At 33.0% G+C, this 24,506-nt stretch overlaps 1 protein-coding gene across 2 annotated transcripts in view; it reads right to left on the bottom strand.

The window, feature by feature from the left end:
- Positions 1 to 24,506, bottom strand: part of KLHL1 (kelch like family member 1) — a 282,548-nt gene that overhangs the window by 166,671 nt on the left and 91,371 nt on the right. For both annotated transcript variants that reach the window (XM_045567731.1, XM_045567733.1), the window contains one exon: positions 17,899 to 18,035. In XM_045567731.1, the coding sequence (XP_045423687.1) occupies positions 17,899 to 18,035 (137 nt within the window). The remainder of the gene's footprint in view (positions 1 to 17,898; positions 18,036 to 24,506) is intronic.

Below are 24,506 nucleotides of genomic sequence, written 5' to 3'. Positions count from 1 at the left end.
TATTTATGTTTCATAAAAAGTTAAGACAGCAAAGTATTCTAAAGCATGCTTCCAGGCATAGCAAGTTATTTGATGAAGAATAAAAATGAGTAGATAAAGTGGAGACAAGTTGAAAGGGTCAGTGAAGAGAGTAATATTAAGATACTTTTTTATTATATATATCAATTTATAATTAAATTAGATATCTAAATTTTAGTTTTGATATAAGACAGAGACACTGTATCAATAATAAAAACTAAAATAGTTATTTAAAATTTTAGTTAATATACAAGGATCCTGTTGTTAAAAGATTACCAGTAGTAGAAAATTGAAGCTCATAGATTAGTTCATCAGAGGAAATATTTTCCTCTAGCAATAAAATACTTTGAGATGTTTATATTGACATTATCAATAGCATTATTATACAGTAATATTGTTTAACAATATTTTCATCTGAAGTTCACAGATTCATACTGATCTGAATGATTTTAAGAACTTATATCAGGACCAATTATTTATATGTATTTTAAAGTTTATGAAATAAACTTTAATCATCAAAGTATTTTATAGGTATAGAAACCAATATTTTAATATCAATATTAGGTGATTTATGAAATGTATATCTTGTTATAAAAATAAAGTTGAATTAGAAGAGATAATAGGAACACATTAACATTTGTTTTAGGAGCACATAAAAAATATTAAAATTGGTTTTTATAACTGATTATAATTATCACAATTTTTTATTTGTATATATATCTTCAAAATATTTTCATGATTTAAAACCTCCAGAGGAATTTTATCTAAATTGTTCAGTACACATGGTTGGATACTTCTTAGCATAGATCCTGTGAAAATCAGATAAAAGGGATAAATGCTGCTGATATGGCTTTTATAGATTTTATTTGATTGTAATTTCAGATCACCAGGAGGGTGACTTTCAATGTAATTTACTTTTTGTCTTAATAGAACTTGTGCAGAAAGGAATTAGGACAGCAGGCCTGAACTGCTAACCTTGAAAAGGCCTGCTTGTAAGATTTGCCCTTAGCTAGTGTCTGAGAACTTAGATTTGAAGAGGCCTCCCACCATTAACTGATAGGAATGGCTCCCTGTGCATACACTGTTGGTACAAGCAGTATGATTTATGCTGAACACCCACTTTCCTTCTGGGCATCTGGAATTTTGGTATGTGTTAGACAGAAGCTGCCTATGTGATCAGCACCTAGTAACAACTTTGGGCACTGAATCTCTAATGAGCTTGTTGTTTGGCAACGTTTCACACACTTTGTCAACTCAGTGCAGGTAGAATTAATTATGCCCTCTGGGAATCCCTGAAAGGGAACCCTTGGAAGTATGCACCTAGTTTCCTCTGGGCTTCACTCCATGGGCTGTTTTCCTTTTTTGATTGTGCTATGTATCCTTTGGCAATCATAAATCACAGCCATTGCTACAAATGTATACTGAGTTTTCCCAATGAATCATCAAATCTAGTTAGTGGTTAGTTTTGGGGACCTCTCAACATGACATTAATTCAGAAGACTTGGAGTGGTAGGGAAACATAGAGATATACTTTGTCCACAGGCTAGAAGATCAATATTGTTAATATTTCATTTCACCCCAAATTAATCTACAGCTTGATTACAATCACATTCCTAATTCCAGCAATTTGAAAAATTTTTGAATGTTTGAAAACTGTTTCTAAAATTAATATGGGTATTCAATGGACCAAGAATAACCAAAACAATTTTGAAAAATATCAAAGTGGGTGTAAAAGCCCTATCTGATTTTAAGACTTATTACAAAGCTACAGTAATTAAAATGGATTGATACTAGTCTAAACACAGATAAGTAGAGAAATAGGACAAAGTCCAGCAATGGACCCACCCACATAAGAACAACTAATTTATGCAAATGTACAAAGGAAATTCAGTTGAGAAGACATAGTCCTAGAACAAGTAAGATCTCCGTGACTTGTGTTTCTATCCATACCCCCTTACAGTGTATAAAATTTACTCAAAGTGGATCATGAACCTGAATGCTAAACATTAAATTATAGATCTATAAGAAAGCATAGAATAAAATCTTTATAACCTTAGGTTATTTAAAGATTTCTTAGATAAAACTTCAAAAGCATAATTCCCAAAAGAACAAATTAAAAAATTGAACTTCAAAAACCCACTATGAGAAATGTTATTAAAGGAACGAAAAGATGAACCATAGACTGGGAAAAATGTTAGCCAAACATGTATCTGATGAAATATTGTATCCAGAATATATAAAGAACTCTCAAACTAAATAAAAAAAATACTGGACAAATGATTTGTACAGACATTTCACAAAAGAAGATGAATGAATGGAAAATGCTTAGTATCATTAGTGTTTCAGGGACTGCACATTAAAAACACAATGACATATCACCACACATCTATTAGAACTGCGGGTAGAAATGTGAAATGATACAACAATGGAAAAAAGTTTTGCAGTTGCTCCTCTCATATGACTCAGCCACTCTAGTCCTAGGTTTAGGTTTTGCTCAAGAAAAAGGAAAGAATATATTGATACAAAGCCTTGTACATGAATGTTTATAATATATTTATTTTATAATGATCCCAAACTGGAAACAACCTAAGTGTTTGTGAACCAGTGAATGGATTAACACATTAGAGTATATCTAAACAATGGAATACTTCATAGTAATAAAAAGGAAAGAACTATTGATGTATGCAATATCATGGTTAATTATATTGAATGCAAAATAATTATGCTGAGTGAAATAAATTAGACAAAAAAGAATACAGACTATGATCAAATTTAAACAAAATTCTTGAAAATTCAAAGTAATTTGTTGTGAAAGAAATCGAATCATTGGTGTCTCTGCATGAGGGAGGGATAAAGAGGAGCAACAAGGTAGATAACAAAAGGGTATAAGATAACATTTGAGGGCGATGGATACATCCATTACTTTGTGGTGATGGTTTTATGAATGTATACATATGCCAAACTTATCAAATTGTACACAGTATATATGAGCAATTTATTTACGTCAGTCATTCATCAATAAAGCTTTCAAAAAGAATACTTAAATGTTTTACAAATACATTTAATAAAAAGGATTTAAGTTGACAAGTAGATATTAGTATTTTCTGAAGGCTTAAATTCAAACAAAATCACACAAATATATGATATTATAATTTAGAGAGATTGAGGGTTATGTATTAATTTTTTCTTAAATTTTGCAACATATAGAACATTATCATAGTCATGGGAAGTCACATATGCTGTTATCACTTAATATATCAAAAACATAGTGTTAATACAATCTTTAAAATGTAAGCCTAATGTACAAAATAGTGTGTGTGTGCGTGGGCATGTGTGTGTGTGTGTGTGTGTGTGTGTGTGTATGTGTGTGTGTATGTTTGTATCTTTATCTTCTCAGATCAACACTGGAGAAGAGATTCAGAGCTAGTATGTCAGAGTAATAACTTTATAAAATATTTAAGGTATTCCCTTGGGGAAAAAAACACAATTATTCAGTCCAAATCAAATACTGGGCTAGTACTAAATTTCATAGTAATTCAGACAGAATTTTAGCAGAGCATTTCTCCATTCTTTACCCATAAAAAAAATTTTTTTTTTAATTTTCACAGGTTACATGTAGATACAATTTGTGAAAGTTACTTATTGGTAACTTTGAAGGTTAATTTGGATGTTGTAACCATTGTTTGTCTCAAAAAGTTAAAAATGTTCTATTTTTTTTAAACTTGTAATATATCCAATGAAAGAATCTATTTGTAAAAGCCAGATAGCACAAATGGAATATTAGCAAGTATTGAGCTTGAATGCACACATACTAAGCTACCTCATGCATGCTATTATATATTTCTTTAGATCTATAACCTGGCCATTTCTCTGACAGACTTAGATGGTAAAAAGGTAAAAATCTGCCAAGTATTTGACTTAAAAGTTAGCTTTAAGAAAAAGAATACTGTCAATGAAAAAAAAAAGTAATTCTATATTTTCATTCACAGTTGACTCTTACGGCACAATATTCCCAAATATGTTTACTAAGAGGGAAAATCTACATAATTTTACTTAGGTGCCATAGAGAATTGGTTTAAAAATATGTGATACCCAGACTAAACTTTAGATACCTAGGGAGTCTATGTTTCTAATAACAGAAAATTACTAGGAATAGTTTTCAAATAATAAGGAAATACTTGCAATCTCTCAACAAGTCCAAAGGAATGCTGTCTCCAGAGTTAGTTAATTAAAGTCAATACTCATCAGGAAACAGCCATCTTCTCAAGTGACTTTCTCAATTCCCACCGTAGTTGCCATAGTTTCAAGTTGCAGATTCAGACAGGAAAACATGTATCAGAAGAACTATTCCTTTATGTGTATTTCTCTTGCATCAGTAAAGAAATCTTTACCAGAAGATTTCTCAGAAGTCTCACCTCCATGTTGCCTTGGCAAAAATTGTGTCACATGACCATGCCTAACTCAGTCATTAGGAAAGGGATAAAACCTGATTGATTTTTGACCTTATAAACTGGGCATAGAATTAGCATCTTCCTCTTTTGATTCAGCTGGGAGACTAAGAGAGGAATAGTTTTTGAATAGGGTATCAGCAAGCTGTGCTACGTTTATCTACAGTTTCATGTTAAGTAAATACTATATCCACTACATATTCCAAACATGTATAAGTGGACCTAAACTCTAATTTTCTATAGGAGAATATATTTAAATTTACACTGTATTGAAATGAAAATATGTTAAATAGAATAGCAAGGAAAAAGTGAACTTTATAAAATAACATGAATCTATGTTGTTCTATTTTTCATCAGACAAGTGGTCCTCTATTAACAAATGTGCTGCCTACTAATATTTCAACTATAAAATCAGTTACACTGAAAAAAAATGTATATTCCCAAAGGTACTATATCAATAATGTATATTTTACCAGATAAGAGCAAAAACTGCCTATAAAATCCAAGGTAAATTAAATTCTATCTATGTTTATCATCTATCTATCATCATACTCTCCCTTAAAAGAAAAGAAAGAGAAATAATTGTCAGCCAAGAAATTAAAACAAAGTTCAAAATTGATATTTTAAGAAACCTGGGATTTGAAAAATACATTTTTTATGTTAGAATACTTCTAAATTTACAGAAAATCACAAGGATAGTAAAGAGATTTCCTATATTTAATAACATATGCCTGGTTTCCCCTGTCATTAACATTTCACATCAATATGGTACCTGTGTTATATTAACGAACAAACATTGTTACATTATTATTAACTAAAGTCCACATTTTAATCACATTTCCTTAGATTTTCTTTTTCCCTAATGTCCTTTTTTTGTGCCAGGATCCCATTCAGGATACCACACCTCACTCATTTGTGTCTCGCCAGGCAAGTCTTGTCTGTGACAGTTTCTCAGACTTTCCTTTATTTGCTGACTTTGGTAGTTTTGAAGAGCAATGGTTCAGAATTTTTGTTAAATATCCTTTAATTGAGATTTTTCTGATTATGATTAGACTGGGATTATGGATTTTGGTTTCATCACATCCTATCAAGGAAACACTATCAACTTGACTTATCACTGTTGATATTAATCTTGATCACTTGACAGAGATAGCCTTTGCTGGGTTTCTCCACTGCAGTGTTACCCTTTACTGCCTTTGTGTCCTGTACTCTCTGGAAGAAAGTCCCTATGCACAGCCCACACTTAAGGAGTGGGGAGTTGTGTTCTATCTTCTTGAGGGTGAAGTAACTACATAAGTGAATTGGAATTCTTCTGCATGGGAGCTTTGCCTATTCTCCAACACTTACTTATTTTGTCAATAATTTATTTATATCAGCAAATTCATAGGAATTTTTGAATATGTGTTTTAATAAAGACAAGAGAGTTAAGGATATTTTGGTGTTACATCATTTTATAGTCTTTAGTAGGCTTACACATATTTTTATGTTATGAAAAGAAACTCATTTTTATTGCAATTAAGAATTTTGCTGCCATCAAATTGTTTGGTAATGCCAATATGTGCCACATTACTGTCACCCTGTTCTTCGCTCTCTCTCTCTTATCAGAAAGAAAATCTTGGTTGTTTTCTAAAAATTATAGCAAACTGGCTTTAGGGAACAGAATACAAGCTCTACTCATGAGATTTTATAACCCTAGAGCTCACTAATCTGTAAACAATGGTGTATATGCCTTCCAGCCACAAGAAGAGAGTGGCTTATGTTTTTTGAGTACTAAATACATCTCAGAGTTCAAGGGCCCACTGTTAGAAGAGTCAGAAAAAGCTATACAAGGACAAGTTAAAAAGTACCTGTGACAGCACAGGCCATCATTTTTCTATTTCTATCTGCCCACCTTATTCCTGTCTTTGAAAGTCCACTGGGGGGAAGGTCAGAATTAAATATTTCAGTAGTTCTAATTTATTTAAACTGCTTTAAATCTATTTTTATTCTATATCCAACATTTGAAGAGAATAAGGAATTGTTCTCACAGTAAAAATCTTGACTTTGTCCAAACATTCTCTTGACTCACACACATGCACAGATGTCAAACTTCCTCAAATCTAGTAATAGATTATATACTTATCCTTACCATATTATTGTCTATAACTCTGTCCCTAATCAACTCCGTAGATTTTTTTCTCACTCTCACTACTTTGTATGGAGTTTAACCTAAAACAGCTTATCATGCAACACTCAAGGAAACTTTGGTTGTTAAGGAAAATAAAAAGCATTCTGTTGTTTAATGCATGAAATTATTAGTGGCCTTTGTACTTGGACTTGAATCAGACAACAGAAGCAATAGTATTGTAACTCATTATTATATCCATTTTTGGCTAAATAGGATGTGTGAGGTATTTCACATAGCATCACATATGCATTCAATATACTTTTGAATATTTTGAATACTTAAAGGAAATATTCTTCTCCTGTTTTAATATCAGACGCCTACGTTTATGTTGAGCAAAATATTTGCTTTTATTTTATAAGATAACTCCTCTTTGCTTTGGTGACTGAGACACTAAAACAAATCGGTATTTCATTTCTATGAATATAAACAGAATCTTAAGAAATTTACTTATGGTGAAAATCATACCATGAGTATTGTGGATTTGAATTTGAATGCCTTTTCCAAGTCTTTTTCATTTGAATTTCAGAGCCATATAAACCATGAATACTTAACAATGAAACTAAGACAAAGGCATAACCTGGTGGCTTATTTAAAGGGCTTTTAATTTTTTTCTTCTTCTATATTCTACTTCAGTCAGAAAAAAAGAAGGGAGATAGAAAGAGATAGATATAAGACAATGCAACTTCTGCTGGCCAAATTTTAGCAACAGTAGGAGCATGTTCCCATTGAACCGTGTTGAAATTCAGTTATCTGCAAAGCTCTTCCATCTTGAGGTGCTTAAATATTAAGATTTTAGAAACTAACTTGGGTGTTTGTGAGGAAGAAAGAATAAAAGTTGACAGCTTTGATATTTTATTATCTGACAATCTGCCCAGATGAGGGATTCTATCATCCAACCTGTCTATACAGCTGCCGTACTCATTTCCTCTCTACTCTGGGGATTGTGTTGACAGATTTTTGTTTGTTTGTTTGTTTGTTTAACAAATAATTTTCTTTGGGGCTCTGTCTTGGATCCCAAAATATGTTTAATATGTGATCTTCTTCCCTTTCTGCTATCATTATAGGTCATTTTCAGAAATCACCACTTTTATTTTCTGACTACAAACATGCACATATTTCATGAAATCTTCACATATAACAATCTTTATTTATAATCAGTGTTTTTTAGCCTCAATGAACTATTACAAAGCGTTGCTGAGGGAGCATACAGATACAGAATTTCCGATAAGTGTTAAACTCTTTCCCAAAACACTAGCGTAGCACACTGACCTATATTATATTACTTATATTTTATTTTCTCTCATTCATATATTTTACTTTGAAGCCATTTTAGCCATTTTGTGATGTGTAAAATTTAATTAAATAAATATAAACAAGAAGTTTGTATACAAGGTCCTAAATATGTTTAACTTAATTTGTCAAAAAAATTAAAAATGTCCTACTACATCATTTTCAGATAAGTCAAATTTCCCAATTAATCAACAATGCCCATTAGTCACGAAGTAGACTAATAAGCCCAGGAAAACACATAAAAATAATTAATGACATATATTTCAATGTATCATTTACATTTTTTAGGCATGGATCTAGCAGAAATGAAAATGCCAAATATTTGACAAGTGCAAAGTGTTTTTTTTCTTTACAATTCTTCTTGTGAGATTGCACTTCCATTACTAGTTTTCAAAATCTATTGTTTTTTTGTTTTACATTGTCCTCTCCCCTCACTACTCCTAAGCATTTCTTTAGGGAAGAAGAAGAGATAAGGTGGGACAGATATATCAGATTCATGTAAATGCCATTTGGCCAGGATATTTTCTCTAGTAGAGGATTGTAAGGGGAGAGTAATAATAGTCATAATGTGCCAGAGAAGAAAATTCAAGGACACATTCCAAAGTAATCAATGATCAGCGTATTCCTTCAGTATATCTTGAGCATGCAATCTACTTCTGGCCAAAATCTGTCTTCCTTGTTGGATTGCACTTACCATCCTTTATCTGAGGGAAACAAAGCATTTGAAATTTAACTGCTTAGTTTTCTCATTAAGGATTTTCTTTCCTAGGCATGAAGGGCAAATAAACTTCTCTTTTATTTTTAGAACATTTTTTTATAACAGAATATTGTGGGAGTACAAATGTTTTGGTTACATGAATTTCTTTTGTACTGCTTGAGTCAAAGTTATAAGTGTGCCCATCACCCAGACAGTGCACATTGTACCTGTTAGGGATTATTTCACCCATCTCCTTCCCCACCGTTCTGCATAATTTCTGTTGCATTTTACCTACATCTGAGCACATAAGTGCTGATGGGTAAGTTCCAATTTAATAGTGAGTATATGTGTCTGTTTTTCCATTGTTGAAATACGTCACTTTGGAGGATGGTCTCCAGTTCCATCCAGATTGTTTTAAAATGTGTTAATTCATTTTTTTTTTATGGCTGAGTAGTACTCTATGGTGTACACATACCAAATTTTGTTAATCCATTCATGAATTGATGGACACTGGGTTGATTCCACATCTTTGCAATTGTGAGTTGTGCTGCGATAAACATTCTAGTGCAAGTGTCTTTTTGATAAAATGACATCTTTTCCTTTGGGTAAATACCCAGTAGTGTGATTGTTGGATCAAATGGTAGGTCTACTTTTATTTCTTTGAGAAATTTCCACACTATTTTCCCTAGAGTATGCATTAGTTTGGACTCCCACCAACAGTGTATAAGTGTTCCTTTCTCTCTGCATACACACCAGCATCTATTATTTTGGGACTTTTTGATAAGGGCCATTCTTACTGGGGCTAGGTGATATCTCATTGTGGTTTTGATTAGCATTTCTCTGACGATTAGTGACGCTGAGCATTTTCCCATATATTTATTGGCCATTAGTTTAGTTTATTTTGAAAAGCTTCTGTTCATGTCTTTTGCCCACTTTTGAATGGTTTTTTTTTTTCATTTTTTCTTATTGATTTACTTGAATTCTTTGTAGATTCTGGTTATTAGTCCTTTATCAGATGTATAGCATACAAATATTTTCTACCATTCTGTAGGTTGTCTGTTTGCTCTGTTGATTGTCTCCTTTGCTGTGCAGAACCTTTTTAATTTAATCAAGTCCAATTTATTTATTTTTGTTATTGCTGTGGTTGCCCTTGAGTTCTTCATAAATTATTTGCCTATGCCAATATTTATAAGAGTTTTTTTTCTATATTTTTTCTAGAATTCTTATGTTTTCATGTCTTAGATTTAAACTTCTTAATGGACTTGCTTATTTTAGCTGTTTTTCCCCCATACTATCTGCAAATAGTATTGACTGTATCAAAATTTTTTTAAGACTGCGTCTTTTTCTGTTGCCCAGGCTAGACTTCAGTGGTGTTATCACAGCTCACCACAACCTCAAACTCCTGGGCTCAAGCAATCCTCCTGTTTCAGTCTACCAAAGTGCAAGAATTACAGGTGAATAATCATCACCACTGAGTGCTCACTATATGGTAAATAAACCAGCTTAATTTTATAAGTTTGTTTACTTTTTAAAACAATCAACTCACTTAAAGAGTATTATTTTCCCTTTCTTATAATTGAGGAATCTTAAGTCTTCATGAAGCTAAGTAATTTGACCAAGATTCAAAACTGTAAAAAGGATATTTTTGCCCATGGATATTCAAAGTATTTAATGAGAAGCAAGGAAAAGGCACATATCAATTATAATAAATGTCCAGCAATTAGAATAGATCCTGAGACAATCACATCATAATGAGTTTTAGTGGAATATCAATTCTGGTGAAAGCGAAAATAAATCCAAGATTCCTGGTGTTAAATTCTACGCACTACATTGTACTGCCTCACAAACACAACATGATAAAGTGTATAAATATTTAGGAATTAGAGTAAAGGTGAAATAATTCTAAGAAAATATAGTCAACCATATGATTAATGCACAATACATAGAATGTACTCTGAACAGTTGCTATGGTGGCATATGATTCAGTTCCTAGCTTCTCACAACTGAAGTAGAAGATAATTACAAGACTGAGAGCAACAACAAAATAAAACCCAAACAGATTTTTTAAGGAAACAAAATTGGTTGTGAGACCTGCAAGATTTTTCTTACTTGGAAACTCAAAAAGTAATTGTGAATTACATTGAGATAGATACATAACACTTACTGTAAAGCTCATAAATATCAAGATTCACATAGTTATTTCTTTTGTAGTCCCTCTATTAAATACTGTAACATAAAGCTAAAATACTGTTCAATAACAATAACTAAAATCTGTGATAGTCATGTAATATAGATCATTTTTAATATCTATTTTGATACAATAATTTTCCCCAAATTAGTTTATAAAATAGTATTTAGTGTTTTATACAAACACACACAAACACACAAAGTTTCTTGCTAAAATGATGGAAAGGTAGGGATATGAGGGTAATATACAACTGACTTTATTAATTTTACTTTTATTACTTTTATTTTTTGTTGCTGAATATGCAGATTGTTTCAACATTGTATGAAAATTGCTTTAACCAATATTTTAAAATAATGAGTAATAATAATATATAAAACTAGTCTTTGAAGGCTCGATTTCTTACATTGAGAATACAATTTTCCATTTAGTAAAAGCCCTAAGTTTAAAACTAATGTTCTGCTAATGTGCTTGCATAATTCATGCCATTTGAATTAAACCAGTAATAAAATGAAACAATAATTTAATTTTAATTACAATAAAAAATTCTGAAGAGAGTTTTGATAATAAAGTCCAGGCTGAATATATTGACATACACTGTTTAATATTAAAGCAGAACATTAAACATCTCGGCCCTTGTGCATGTATATTTATTTCACTCAAATGCTTGGCAGTAAGCAGAAGCTATCTTAACATTTCTTAGCAAGTACGAATACTTTATTTTTTTTTTATTTATTTATTTTTTTTTTGAAATAACGATGATACGACATCTCTTTGGTTCTCCTGGAGAGAGCTGGAACCCATTATACTAAGTGAAGTATCCAAAGAATGGAAAAACAAGCATCACATGTACTCACCAGAAAACTGGTTTCCCTGATCATCACCTAAATGTACATCAGGGAAGGATACCAATTGGATATCAGACTGGGATGGGGGGGTGGGGGGAGGGGATGGGTGTTTGCCTACATGACGAGTGCATTGCACACCCTCTGGGCAATGGTCATGCTTGAGGGTGCAGACCCGGGGAGGTGGGGGGGGGAGGGGATCGAGGTATGAATACATGGCGAGTGCCAGGCGCACTGTCTGGAGAGTGGGAGCGGACGCGCTTGGGACTCTGACTCGGGGGGATGGGCGGGACAGGGACAATGTATATGACCTGAACTTATGTACCCCCATGATGAGCTGAAATAAAAAAAAAAAAAAAAGAGAATACAATTTTCCATTTAGTAAAAGCCCTAAGTTTAAAACTAATGTTCTGCTAATGTGCTTGCATAATTCATGCCATTTGAATTAAACCAGTAATAAAATGAAACAATAATTTAATTTTAATTACGATAAAAAATTCTGAAGAGAGTTTTGATAATAAAGTCCAGGCTGAATATATTGATATACACTGTTTAATATTAAAGCAGAACATTAAACATCTCGGCCCTTGTGCATGTATATTTATTTCACTCAAATGCTTGGCAGTAAGCAGAAGCTATCTTAACATTTCTTAGCAAGTACGAATACTTTAATTAACTTCAGTGGCACACAACCTCTTTTTTATAAGGAAGTTAACTCTTCAGTATGATTTAAAGGTTGGCCATGTGGCAGTTTAATTTTCTACCCCTCTTCTTAATACCACTGCTAGATGGACAGCTTCCTTTATTTAAACCTTGTCCTTATCAGTTCTCTCCAGGACCTGATGGTTTGTTAGTAACCCTGCAATTCCATCTCCCATATTTGCTGGGACTCTATTTTCTTACACATCAATGAACACAGTATATTTTCAAGTATGTCAGGGTAGTAGGGACTATGTAAGAGATAACCCAGAAGCAAATTTTTATCAGTCTAAAAGCAACTTTAAAATATAGTGAACCTCAGTGCAGCCTTTTCAAATATATTATATATCTTCTTTTCTTTTCACAATGTGATCATCAATTTTTGGCCACGATTGAAATTCTAATGTGTGTGCACACACATTCAAAATCAATATAGTAGCGCTCAACATTTGTTTTGCTCCACTCTCTAATGAGGAAATAGCAGGCTGTGTATACCAAAAAGTATGTTTATATTAAAAGAAGATAACAAGACTTAGTTATTTTAAGAGCTAAATTTCAAAGTCCCTTAAAGATAAGAGAAGTATGTAATTCAATATATTGTTTTTCAGAGCCTCTCATAAGGCATAGAACATAGAAGGCATTTATTAACAGTAAAACTTGGGAGTCATTCAATGCATTCACAAGACAAGGACCATCAGAAATTAAAGTAAAAAATTATAAGGCACTATTGCTACCTGCAAGGAACTAGCATTAGACTGGGAGAAACTATGAACCAAACGTGCACCAAACCACTATATAGCAAGATAGGAGTCAATTCAAGCTACCCAAACTATTTTGAGAGCAAGATAGTTATGAGTCACTCCAGTGAAATTTTGTCATAATTGATACGCTACAAAAGGGCAGCCATATGGTAGAGAAAATATCATTCAATTAATGTACTGACATTCCTATTCTAATAACAGAGTCAACATCTTATTATTGATCTTTTTCAGGTTTCATTATCTCACTGACTGGGCTGCATTAAGAAATTTAGAGCCCTTGAGCAGATATGTGCTGTTGGATGAAATGTTCTGTAACTAGATATTTGGTCTATAGTGCAGCTTAAGTTCAGTGTTTAACTGTTGATTTTCTGTTTGGATGACCTGTCCAATGCTGAAAGTGGAGTGTTGACCTCTCCAGTGCTTATTGTACTGGGGTCTATCTCTCTCTATAGTTCTGATAATATTTGCTTTACATATCTGGATACTCCAGTGTTGGATGAATATATATTTAGAATTGTTATATCCTCTTTCTGAATTGATCCCTTTATCATTATATAATGATCTTCTTTGTCTCTTTTTTAGAGTTTTTGTCTTGAGATCTATTTTACCTGTTAGACACACAGCTGTAGGACTTCCCCAAGGGCTACAGACTTAGTGGCCTGACTGCCCTTCAAATTTAATCCAGGTACCAGGCTGCTTTTGTCAGCCAGTGGTGAAGCTAGCCAGAACTCAGTGGTTTCTGCCACGGGGGTGGAGGATTTCCCTCTGGCTGGGCTGGCCTAAACACAAGCTCCAAGGGTACAGGCAGAATTCTACCCTGTGCTGTGTTGCCTTCTGACAGGGTGGCCATGAGTTCCAATGAACAGTCCCACATTCACTTCACTATCCCTCCATCAGGCACACAGATTCTCTCTCCACTTGGTATTGGTGTGGTGCTGCCGGGGAATGAGGGAGGGATGGGGTAGGCAATGAATGAGTATCTTTTCTGCCCTCTTCAATGCCTCTTTCATTGATATAATGTTAAAACCAGGTACTGTGGTCACTCACCTAAGTTTTGCCACTTCTGAAGGTGATTTCTTGTGTGGACAGTTGTTGCATTTGTTGTTCCTATGGTAAAACAATTGCCGGAGGGTTCTATTCATCCATCTTGCTCCACCCACTCCTATATAATTTATATTGTGTCTTCTACTAGTGTTCAATGTGATCTTCACGCAATAAATGCTTGAATCTTATTAACGAAATTATGATTTGATTTTGAAAAACTGACATAAAATCATATAATTACTGATTTACAATCTGAATTACAATTACATATTAAACAGAAAATTTAAATACCAGTTATAAAAGGGCAGTACTTTATAATTCACACTGCTGCTAAAATGGTCCTTTGCTCTCTACAAATGGCTAAGATCACAAGCAGATTTTCTAGTGAAAAATTCTGAAGAAAACTCAATGGAAAGTTTTAAGAGAAGAAATTTTGAAATTGCTTACACAACTCATTAATAATTTAGAAAAGTGATATGAACCTCATATACTAAACACTTCCAATTATGTTTTCTTTAATTTGTTTCAACACAAAGACCTTACTGTTTGTTTTACTCTATTTTACATATTGCTAAGTATTAACCTTTTCATTACTATATGTTTCATCTTTTTAAAAAGTTATTCATTTTGGTCTGTTACCATTACTGCTTTCTCCCCTTGGTACCAAGGTCACTCTTCTCAGTTACCGGAAAAAAAAAAAAAAAGTCTAAATATTTGGTTTAGTTCTCACTGAAACTTTCTGAAGCCCCAGATATCCTTTCTTTTTATAAAATTTGCTGGACTTCATATAAAGAACAGTAAATAGGGAGGGTGTTTTCCATGTCATACTATGAGCAAACTTGTACTTTATAAAATTCTTTGAAAGACAATTGTTCTTTCCTTAAATCAAAAATTATTAAATAATAATAATTTAAGCTTACCCAAGTCAAGCATTCATTGCCAGCTACTTAAACTATTTATTCTTTACCTTAATTTTTCCATTAATGAAATAAATTAGCTATATGTGGTTCTTTCAAATCTTACAGACTTTTCAGAGTTCATGAGAAATTATACCTGTTTAAATAATTTTAAAGTGTTCTTCCATCCCATTAAACACATTGCTTCTATAGCTAATAGTTAACTTTCAATTCTTGACATATTTGATTTTCCTTAGTTTGTCCAAAGCCTCCCAAACCTTAAAATTAGGAAAAAAAAATTCTCAAATGGTTCTCCTTTTACATATATTCCTGCTCATTCATTTCTTTTCTCTCTTCTGGGATGCATTTATTTTTAGATTTTTTTAAAGAAAAGTCTTACAGATCACTTAGCTAGCTAGCTAGACAGACACATATAGGGATACCTCCTTTCCTTCCCTTTCTGTACAATTGCTCACTTGATCTCTTCTATTGTTACAATTTGTTACATTGTATATAGCAAAACAAAGAAGGTACGTATTTTATGTCATACCTACAATTCTCCCAATAATACCACACAGATTTTGGCTTGTTTAACACTCTCACTCACAATTGAAAATTTATTAACCACTGCGGAAATATGGGTATTGGAGCAAAGGCCAAAGTGGTGGTGGTAGCTGAGAGGCAGCTCTGTATCTGGTCTGCCCTCTACAAGGCAGAGTCGAATCTGGGTCATTATTTCAGCAGGGATCTTTGAAACACCTTCCAACTTTGTGCAGCAGGATGCTGGGTGTCTTTTGACCTAGTTTTGCAGGCAGGGAATGTAAGGCTGCCACACCATGGAGACTGGAAGTGTTAGATCTATGTCTTATTGCTGCTGGAGGGATCCCTAAATTGTTAGCTTCATGATTTGTCCCATTCCAGGAAACAATAATGTGATTATGTTTGCTACCTCTTGGCTCAGAGGCAAGTGCTCCTTTATATTACTGTGTCAAGTTGTATGCAAACTGAAATTGACCAAAATGGCCTTAGCAGTCCCCTCAATTTGACTAAATCTTGTAAAGCCTTCTTCCTGACGACAGGCTGACCTCTCTTTTCTCAAGTGTTCATTGCTTTAGAAAACATGGGATTGTAATTTTTTTCTCTACCCTTTTAGGATGTAAGTCTTCCTAAAAGCCTCTTGCCAGTTTTACAACCCAGTAATGTTTTTCTCAAAGACCTCAGAGCCGTATCTTTGAAATATAAACACCAAGGGAGATAGCTCACCTATCTCCTAGTTTCTGTGGGGTGGTGGAAGCCTAACTCATGTGGTCACATTGCTTTAAGTTGTAGAACTACCCCCATCATGAACATGTGAGAAAGTTTATTATTCCTTTAGTAAAACCAGTTAGCAAACACAGTTGACCTGCATTCTCCCTCTCACTCCAGTATTTAAAAATCATCCATCCCTTTGTTTCAGCTAAGTTCAGACTGAGTTCTGGTCTTTCTTCCCTATTGTCTTGAATAGTCTTGTTTCCCTGCTTAACTTTGTCTAGCGCAATTTTTGCTTTATTAAAATATTATTAAAAATTGTTGAGGCCAGAAAATGTATGTGTTCCAATCACATTGCTATTTTGAAATTTAGCACCAAGAGAGTATGCACTTTTTTGTCCAAGAAGTTTTATTTACTGAGTGTTACATTAATGTTAGCAAATTCCTCTCCATAATAAGACAAATCCTCAAAGAGGGTAGACTCCCACTAGTTCCAGGGCGTTTTGGCTTCAATGGCTGATCTTCACAATGTCATCTCTTGTTTCCCTGTCATAAGAAATGCAGTGAAAATACAGCTCCTTAAACTAGGATCCTGCTACTTTGACAATCAGGTTCTAGTCTATCTTTCTCTCCTCATCTCACATCAGGATTAAGAATTCAGGAAAAATAAACCACATGCCATTTCCAAAAAATAGTACATAAAACAAACCATTAATCCATACTATTTGCCTTCATTCCTCATTCAAGATTTTATTGTTTCCTTTCTTCTTACCAATCTTGAATAGTTACTTTAAAGTTGTAAAAGAATGTAAACCCTGATAACGCTTTGAATAGCATGTTATATGCCTTCTAATTCTCTTTAACATTTGGGATTATATAATATTTATTCCCTCATCTAACTCTTCTCTTCACTTGATCTGTGAGCTTCTGGATAGCAAATAAATGACTTATTTATTAATTTACTCTCCAATTTTCCAGCTAATATTTGTACAATGAGTAATATTCAATAAATGTTTGCTAAAAGGGCAAAATTATTTGAATGCACTAAAAATAACATGGTGCAAAGATCAATAGAAAATGTCAACACATTAGATCAAAAAAAAAAGCTTCAAAAATATCATTTTCACAACTCTAAATATCTTTATTGTCTCCACTAAGTTTTTCAAGTCCACATTAAATATTATGTAAAAGTTTTAACATTCAAATAACATACCACAAGGAAAGAAAGTTATTTGAACCCATCACTTCCAAAAGGAAAGACAATTAGAATCTCTTTTCTTTCCTAAGCAAGTATGGACATAATTCTTATTTAATAATTAGTATCCTCCTTGTTCCTCTCCCATGCCTTTCCACTAACTATTTATTTATTTGTATAGGCCTGTTTAAATCCTTTGTGGAAGAAAGTAGTGTATATGTATGCACTTATACATGTGATTTTAGTGACAAATGAAGTTAGTATGATTTTATTCATTAAATAGTCTTCAGTTGAGAAAAGTATAGAAGCTAAGATTTTTTTTGTAAGCTTTAAATTTTCTACTCAAAGGAAATGAACTAAAATTCACAAGACCTAAATATTATATTGTAACTTTTTTTACTGTACCTGTATATGCAAATTGGACGAGGTCCCAGAGGGCATTGGGGTCTATGCCTTCCATCTTTATCTCATCTTGCTTGGCTTCACAAACATCACTTGTAAACATGGCAGCAAAATAGTCAGAGACTGAACTCAGAACAAGCCTGAAAGAATCACAAGATCTAATTTAAGCCATGCATATAAAGCATAAAAACATTACATGTCAATCAGAATGTAATGCAGATCAAAAAATCAATCAATCAATGAATCAGTCAATGACTTAATTATGTATTGCCTTGTGTTTTGTACTTTTAGAAACTGATTCAGGAAATCCTGCCCCATCCATTGGTCACAGAGCATTCCCCTGTATTTTCTTCTATCATTTTAAAAATATTTTTTCTTTCCCATTTAGGACTTCAATCCTTTTGAATAAGAAGCAAATTTTATTTCTCTCTATGTACTGACCCACTTCTCACCATGCTGATTTGCCTCATTGAATTATGCTGCCAAGCCTATTATGAATTTGATTTCTGAATGTATGTTGATCTACCTCTGAGATTGTTTTTTTACTTATCTGCCTGTTCTTGTGCCCATAAAATAGTCTTTTTAATACTATAATTCTAAATATGTCCTTATAACCAAGAAGGCAAATTCTTTCTCTTTATTTTTTATTTAACTATTATTATAGTTTTATTACTTAATAAGTAACATTTAAGATTTTCAAGTTTTAGGTAATTTTGTTAAGTTTTTCAAATAATTCCCATGGAATTGTGATTAAAAGTACACTATTTTCTGATTTGATTTAAGGAGAGTTGAAATATTTTTCACATGAAATCATCCCATCCAAAACTATAAAATATCTATCCATCTATTTGGGATATCTTATCTGCTATCTTTTCAAATTTTAAAGTTTTTTCTAAAATTGCTTTTATATTCTTGGTTGATTCCTATATACAATACTTTACAACTTTTTGGCATTATGTATAGTATATTTTTATTAAATATTATTTTTTGTTTTTTTCTATTAGAATTTATTAATTAAAAGTTTCATAGATCCATTGTTTGGCACATTTGGTGAATTAATTTACTAGTTCTTTTGATTCTGCTAATTTTTTTCCATTTAGGTAGATGACTGCATAATCTGCATATAATGTTATTTTGACCTGTTTCTCTTCATTCTCTGTAACAGTGTTTATTTCTCTTTTCTATCATCCTCTTCTATGACTTCCAGTGCTGTGTTCAACAGTAGCTGTATCACAGAAGTAAATTTGTATTGTAGCAATCTGGTTGGTACATTCACAGCTTTTAGATAGCTTTAAAGAAAAAATATAATTATTTGGTCTATCTGATTTATTGTTGCTTTAATAGGAGTGAAGAGTTTTAACCACCTAAGTGAAAGGAAAACTTTTAAAAAGATTGAGTAAAATACTTGACAATATATCCTTATTTTTTGAAAAAAAGAGAGAACACTATTTTTAAAAGTCCCCTGTAGTTAAGAGGTGTGTTTTTTACAGTTGAGTTAGCAATCCAGATATTTCTTTTTCTTTAAAGCAGATAGAGGAAATTAGTACATTTTTGAGGAACATCAGAGACTTACTCACTGATGGAGAATGGAATTACAAATGCAGGTATACCTCATTTTATTGCATTTCACTTTATTGTGTTTTGTGGATATTGTGGGAGTTTTCTTTATTTTTTTGTTGTTGTTTGTTTGTTTGTTTGTTTGTTTTTACAAATTTAAGGTTTGTAGCAACTCTACATCAAACAAATCTACCAGTGCCATTTTTTTCCAATAGCATGGGCTCATTCCATGTCTCTCTGTCACATTTTGGTAATTCTAGCAACATTTCAAACTTTATTATTCCTACATCTGTTATGGCGGTCAGTGATCAGTGATCTTTGATATTACTGTGTCATTGATTTGGGGCTCTTGAACTGCACTCGTATAAGATGGCTAACCTAATAAATGTTTTGTGTTTTATGACTGCTTCACTAATCAGCCATTATCTTCATCTCTCCACTTCTCATCTGGTGTCCGTTTTCCCTGAGACGCAATATTGAAATAAGGCCAATTAATAAACTTACAATAGCCTCTAAGTGTCCAAGCGAAAGGAAGAGCATACATCTCTCAGTTTAAATTAAAAGCTAGAAATAATTAAGCCCAGTGAGGAAGGCACGTAGCAAGTAGAGACAGACTAAAAGATAGGCCTCTTGAGTAAAACACTTCACCCAGTTGTGATTGCAAAGGAGAAGTTCTTGAAGGAAATTAAGAGTGCTATTCCAGTGGACTTATTAATGGTATGAAAATGAAACAGCCTTATCACTAATGTAGAGAAAGTTCTAGTGATCTGGGTCAAAGATCAAACCAGCCACAACATTCCCTTAAGCCAAAGTCTAATCCAGACCAAGGCCCTAACTCTCTTCAATTTTTTAAAGGCTGAGAGAGGTTAGGAAGCTGAAGAAGAAAAGTTGGAAGCTGGCAGAGGTTGGTTCATGAAATTTAAGGAAAGAATCCATCTCCATAAAGCAAAAATGCAAAGTAAAGCAGCAAAGTGCTAACGCAGCAGCTGCATCAAGTTGCCCAGAACATCTAGTTAAAATAATTGATGAAGGTGGCTACACTAAACAACAGATTTTCAATGTAGATGAAACAGACTTATCAGAAGATGTCATCTGGGACTTTCACAACTAGAGAGAAGTCAATGCCTGATTTCAAAGCTTCAAAGTACATGTTTACTCTCTTGTTAGAGGCTAATGCAGCTGGTGACTTTAAGTTGAAGCCAAAGCTTATTACAGTTCTGAAAATCCTATGGCGCTTAATAAGTATGCTAAATCTACTCTGCCTGTGTTCTATGCACAGAACAACAAAACCCTGATGATAGCACATCTGGGTACAGCAAGATTTACTGACTATTTTAAACTGTTGAGAACTACTGTTCAGAAAAAAAAAAAAAATGACTCCTTTCAAATTGTTACTCTTCATTGACAAGGCACATGTCACCCAAGATCTGTGATGGAGATATACAAAGAGATTAATGTTGTTTTCAGACTTACTAACACAACCATTCTATAGCCCATGGATAAGGGAGTAATTTTGAGTTTCGAGTCTTATTATTTAAAAAATACATTTCTTAAAGCTATAACTGAAATAGTGATTTTTCTGGTGGATCTGGACAAAGTAAACTGAAAACCTTCTAGAAAAGATTCACAATTCTAAATGTCAGTAAGAACATTCATATTTTATTGAAGGAGGTCAAAATATCAACCTTAACAGGAGTTTGGAAGAAGTTGATTCCAGCCCTCATGGATGATTTTGAGGGCTTCAAGACTTATGTAGAGGAAGTAACTGCAAATGTGATGGAAATAGCAAGAGAATTAGAGGTGGAGTCTGAACTTGTAACTAAATTGCTGGAATCTCATGATCATGCTTGAATGGATGAGAAGTTGCTTCTTATGAATGAGCAAAGAAAGTGGTTTCTTGAGGTGGAATCTTCTCCTAATGAAGATGCTGTAAATATTGTTGAAATGACAAGAAAGGATTTTGAATATTTAGTTGATAGAGGAGAAGCAGCAGAAATGAAAAGAAAATTTTCTCTAATTTTGAAAGACGTTCTAATGTGAGCAAAATGCTATATCAGCTGTTTAGCATGGTATTCCTCTGTAACATGCTAAACAGCATTGCATGTTACAGAGAAATCTTTCATGAAAGGAGAGTCAATTGATGCAGCAAACTTCATTATTATCTTATTTTTAAAATTGCCATAGCTACCCCAACCTTCACCAACTACCACTCTGATAATCAACATTGAGACAAGACCCTACACTACCAAAAAGATTATGACTCCCTGAAGGGTCAGATGATCATTTGCATTTTTTAGAAACAAACTATTTTTAGGTTATTGTATGTACACATACATACATAATGTCATAATGCTACTACACATTTAACAGACTACCGTATAATATAACTTTTATATATACTGGAAAAACAAAAAAAATCATGACTCACTTAATTGTGTTACTTGCATTATTAGGGTGGTCTAGAACAGAACCTACAATATCTGAGGTATGCCTGTATGGAAAGGGAGAAGACTTAAGAAAAACTATGACACTGGATTGAAATCAGAGGTATTAATATAAAATTTTTGTTCTTAACATAAGAAAACAGAAATACTTATGATTTGTGTGTATATGTGTGTGTGTGTGTATGCATGTACATTAAGGGCTCCTTGGAAAAAGAACAGACTGCAGAGCTGGACCCAGGTACATGTAAAATGAGTCTGGAATACCTTTTATTCCAGAAAGTAAGCAAGTGCTGAAAGTTGATGGGGACATGCCAAAGGAACTATATGTGATGCTTACATCTGTAAGCAAAACAATAGTAAACTTTGAATGCATTTTTTTTCTAAGAACTCTGTAAGGGAAAAGAAGGGAAACCACCTTTTCCCTAATAAGTTCTGTTCAGGTCTATATAGGACATTGTTATCTAAAAGTTTTCATAATTTTCTAACCAAAAGGAAATTTTTTCATTTATTTATTTTGCAGTTTTATCTGCTATATATTTTATCTTCTATATAAGTGGAAGGGCATGATGAAAATTTTAACTCCTACAAAGAAGACATTTTTTCTTTTAACTGAAAAATATTTCTTAACTATATATAATTTATACATTTCAGAAATGCCTTATAAGATTTATGAACTTTAATATTTTATTAATGTTAATTCTTAAGATGGTAACATGTTAGTAATATTTTAAATTTATTATGCATTTAATTTGGGCAGTTAGTAACATCAACTCTTTTTATTCTCAAAGTTTGACAAAATGATTAAAACACAGATATCTTCGAATATTTATTACATACTAATTAGATACATAATGTCAAATGATCTGTTTTATCAAAAGCATTAAGTATAACATTGCATGATACAAACATAAACTATAATAAACCAGGAAATATATATATCTTTTCTAGGCATAAGAAATATATTGACATAAAGTTAACCAGTTTGATCTTACACATAAAATGTATATATTTGCAGCAGGGCCACATTCCTATAGAGAAAAATATCATGTGACCTATATTATTCAATTTTAAATCATTACATGAAATCTTCTCCATCAACTGTAATATACTAAATACTGCTAACTCAGTAAGAGGAGTTCAAAAAAGTTTATTTTGCATTTAGATTTAGTGACACATAAGGTTTGAATTAGATTTTATAAGAGGGATTTAATGCATAACAGAAATTAATATCTTTGTATGTGAATATTTAGCTTCTATTAATGCAAGATAAGCAGGACCAAAAAATGTATAAATAAGTGTATGCATGCAACCCCTCTGGAAAACCTCTTATTGAGGTCACTACAAATATATTTCCTTCCAAATCTATTAAACTTTTCTAAGTTCCACTTCAACTTATTATGGTGTTTGACATTGTTAACCTCCCATTCCTTCTTTAAATACATTTTTTAGCTAAAGCAGTGCAGACTTTCTTATCTCAGCTCACCTCTGATTCATGAACCTCTCTTTCTACTCCTCCTTAACCCTTTCATTGCCACAGGTTCTGTTCAGGCCTCTAAATTTTGCCTTGACGCTCACTGGTTCAGAATAATTCTTAAGCATTGCCTTAATATTAATATTAGGGTGATCTTGAATGTAATCTTGTATCACAAGTGCTTGTGGAATTGCTCAACACATATCCCAATAGCATTTCTCTGTGTCTAAATAAAACTCAAAGTCTTCCCCCTGAGATTTTTTTGATCTACATTTCCTTGTTTTTAATGGGAGCACTGTCAATATATTGAACTTCTAGAGTAGAAATGATGAAATTATCATCATATTTCATTCAAGTTCATTACCTATATCAAATACTACACAAAATCCATCCTTCCATTTGTACTGAAATTTGTTGTTGCTCTCCTTATAAGGCACACCCATGTGCCAATTGGCAGTGATGTTAGCACCTAACAGCAGTAAGATGTTCCTTTTTTGAAGAACTTCACTTGGCCCAATAGGAGCTGCCTTACTCCCAGGGAGTTTATGTGCTCCTGCATCTTTCACTTCATCTTCCAACTGCCACAACCTCGCCCAATTCTCAACCTATGAGTGGATCCAATGACAGTGACAATAGAATCCGGGTAGAATCAGCAAGTGCTGCCCCCTTGCTTCAGGGTGTGACTAATACTGCAAGAGGTCATGCTCCAGAGTTACTTCAGACATAAAGATGAAGCAAGGCTCCATCCTTGATTTACTTCTTCCTCTGCCCTACCTTGCTTCTCCTTATTCTGAGGATGCTCTTTAAACAAATCATGTACATCTGAATTCCAGGTTCAGACTCTATGACTAAAGAATCGGACTTATGATACCATTCTTCAGAATATTGCTCAGTTCATCACTTTCTGTTCACATAGTCCTCATCTCGTGGCTGATTTAACTAAAACGACTTCTCAGATTATTAACTAGTTTCTTTTGTTCCTACCTTTTGTACACTTTCTAAAGCTGTGCCAAATTTCGAAGCTACCTTTCTACCTAATTCTGAAAGTCTATTGAGGTTGTTAAAGGCATGACTTCTGTACCCAGATTGCCTGGGTTTGAATTCTATTTTCACCAACTATTGAGTGCATTACTTCAGTA

The sequence above is a fragment of the Lemur catta genome, chromosome 13 (genome assembly GCF_020740605.2).
Source record: "Lemur catta isolate mLemCat1 chromosome 13, mLemCat1.pri, whole genome shotgun sequence".
NCBI lineage: Eukaryota > Metazoa > Chordata > Mammalia > Primates > Lemuridae > Lemur > Lemur catta.
Note: the sequence above shows the minus strand (reverse complement) of the source record. Positions and strands in the feature narration are given on the sequence as shown.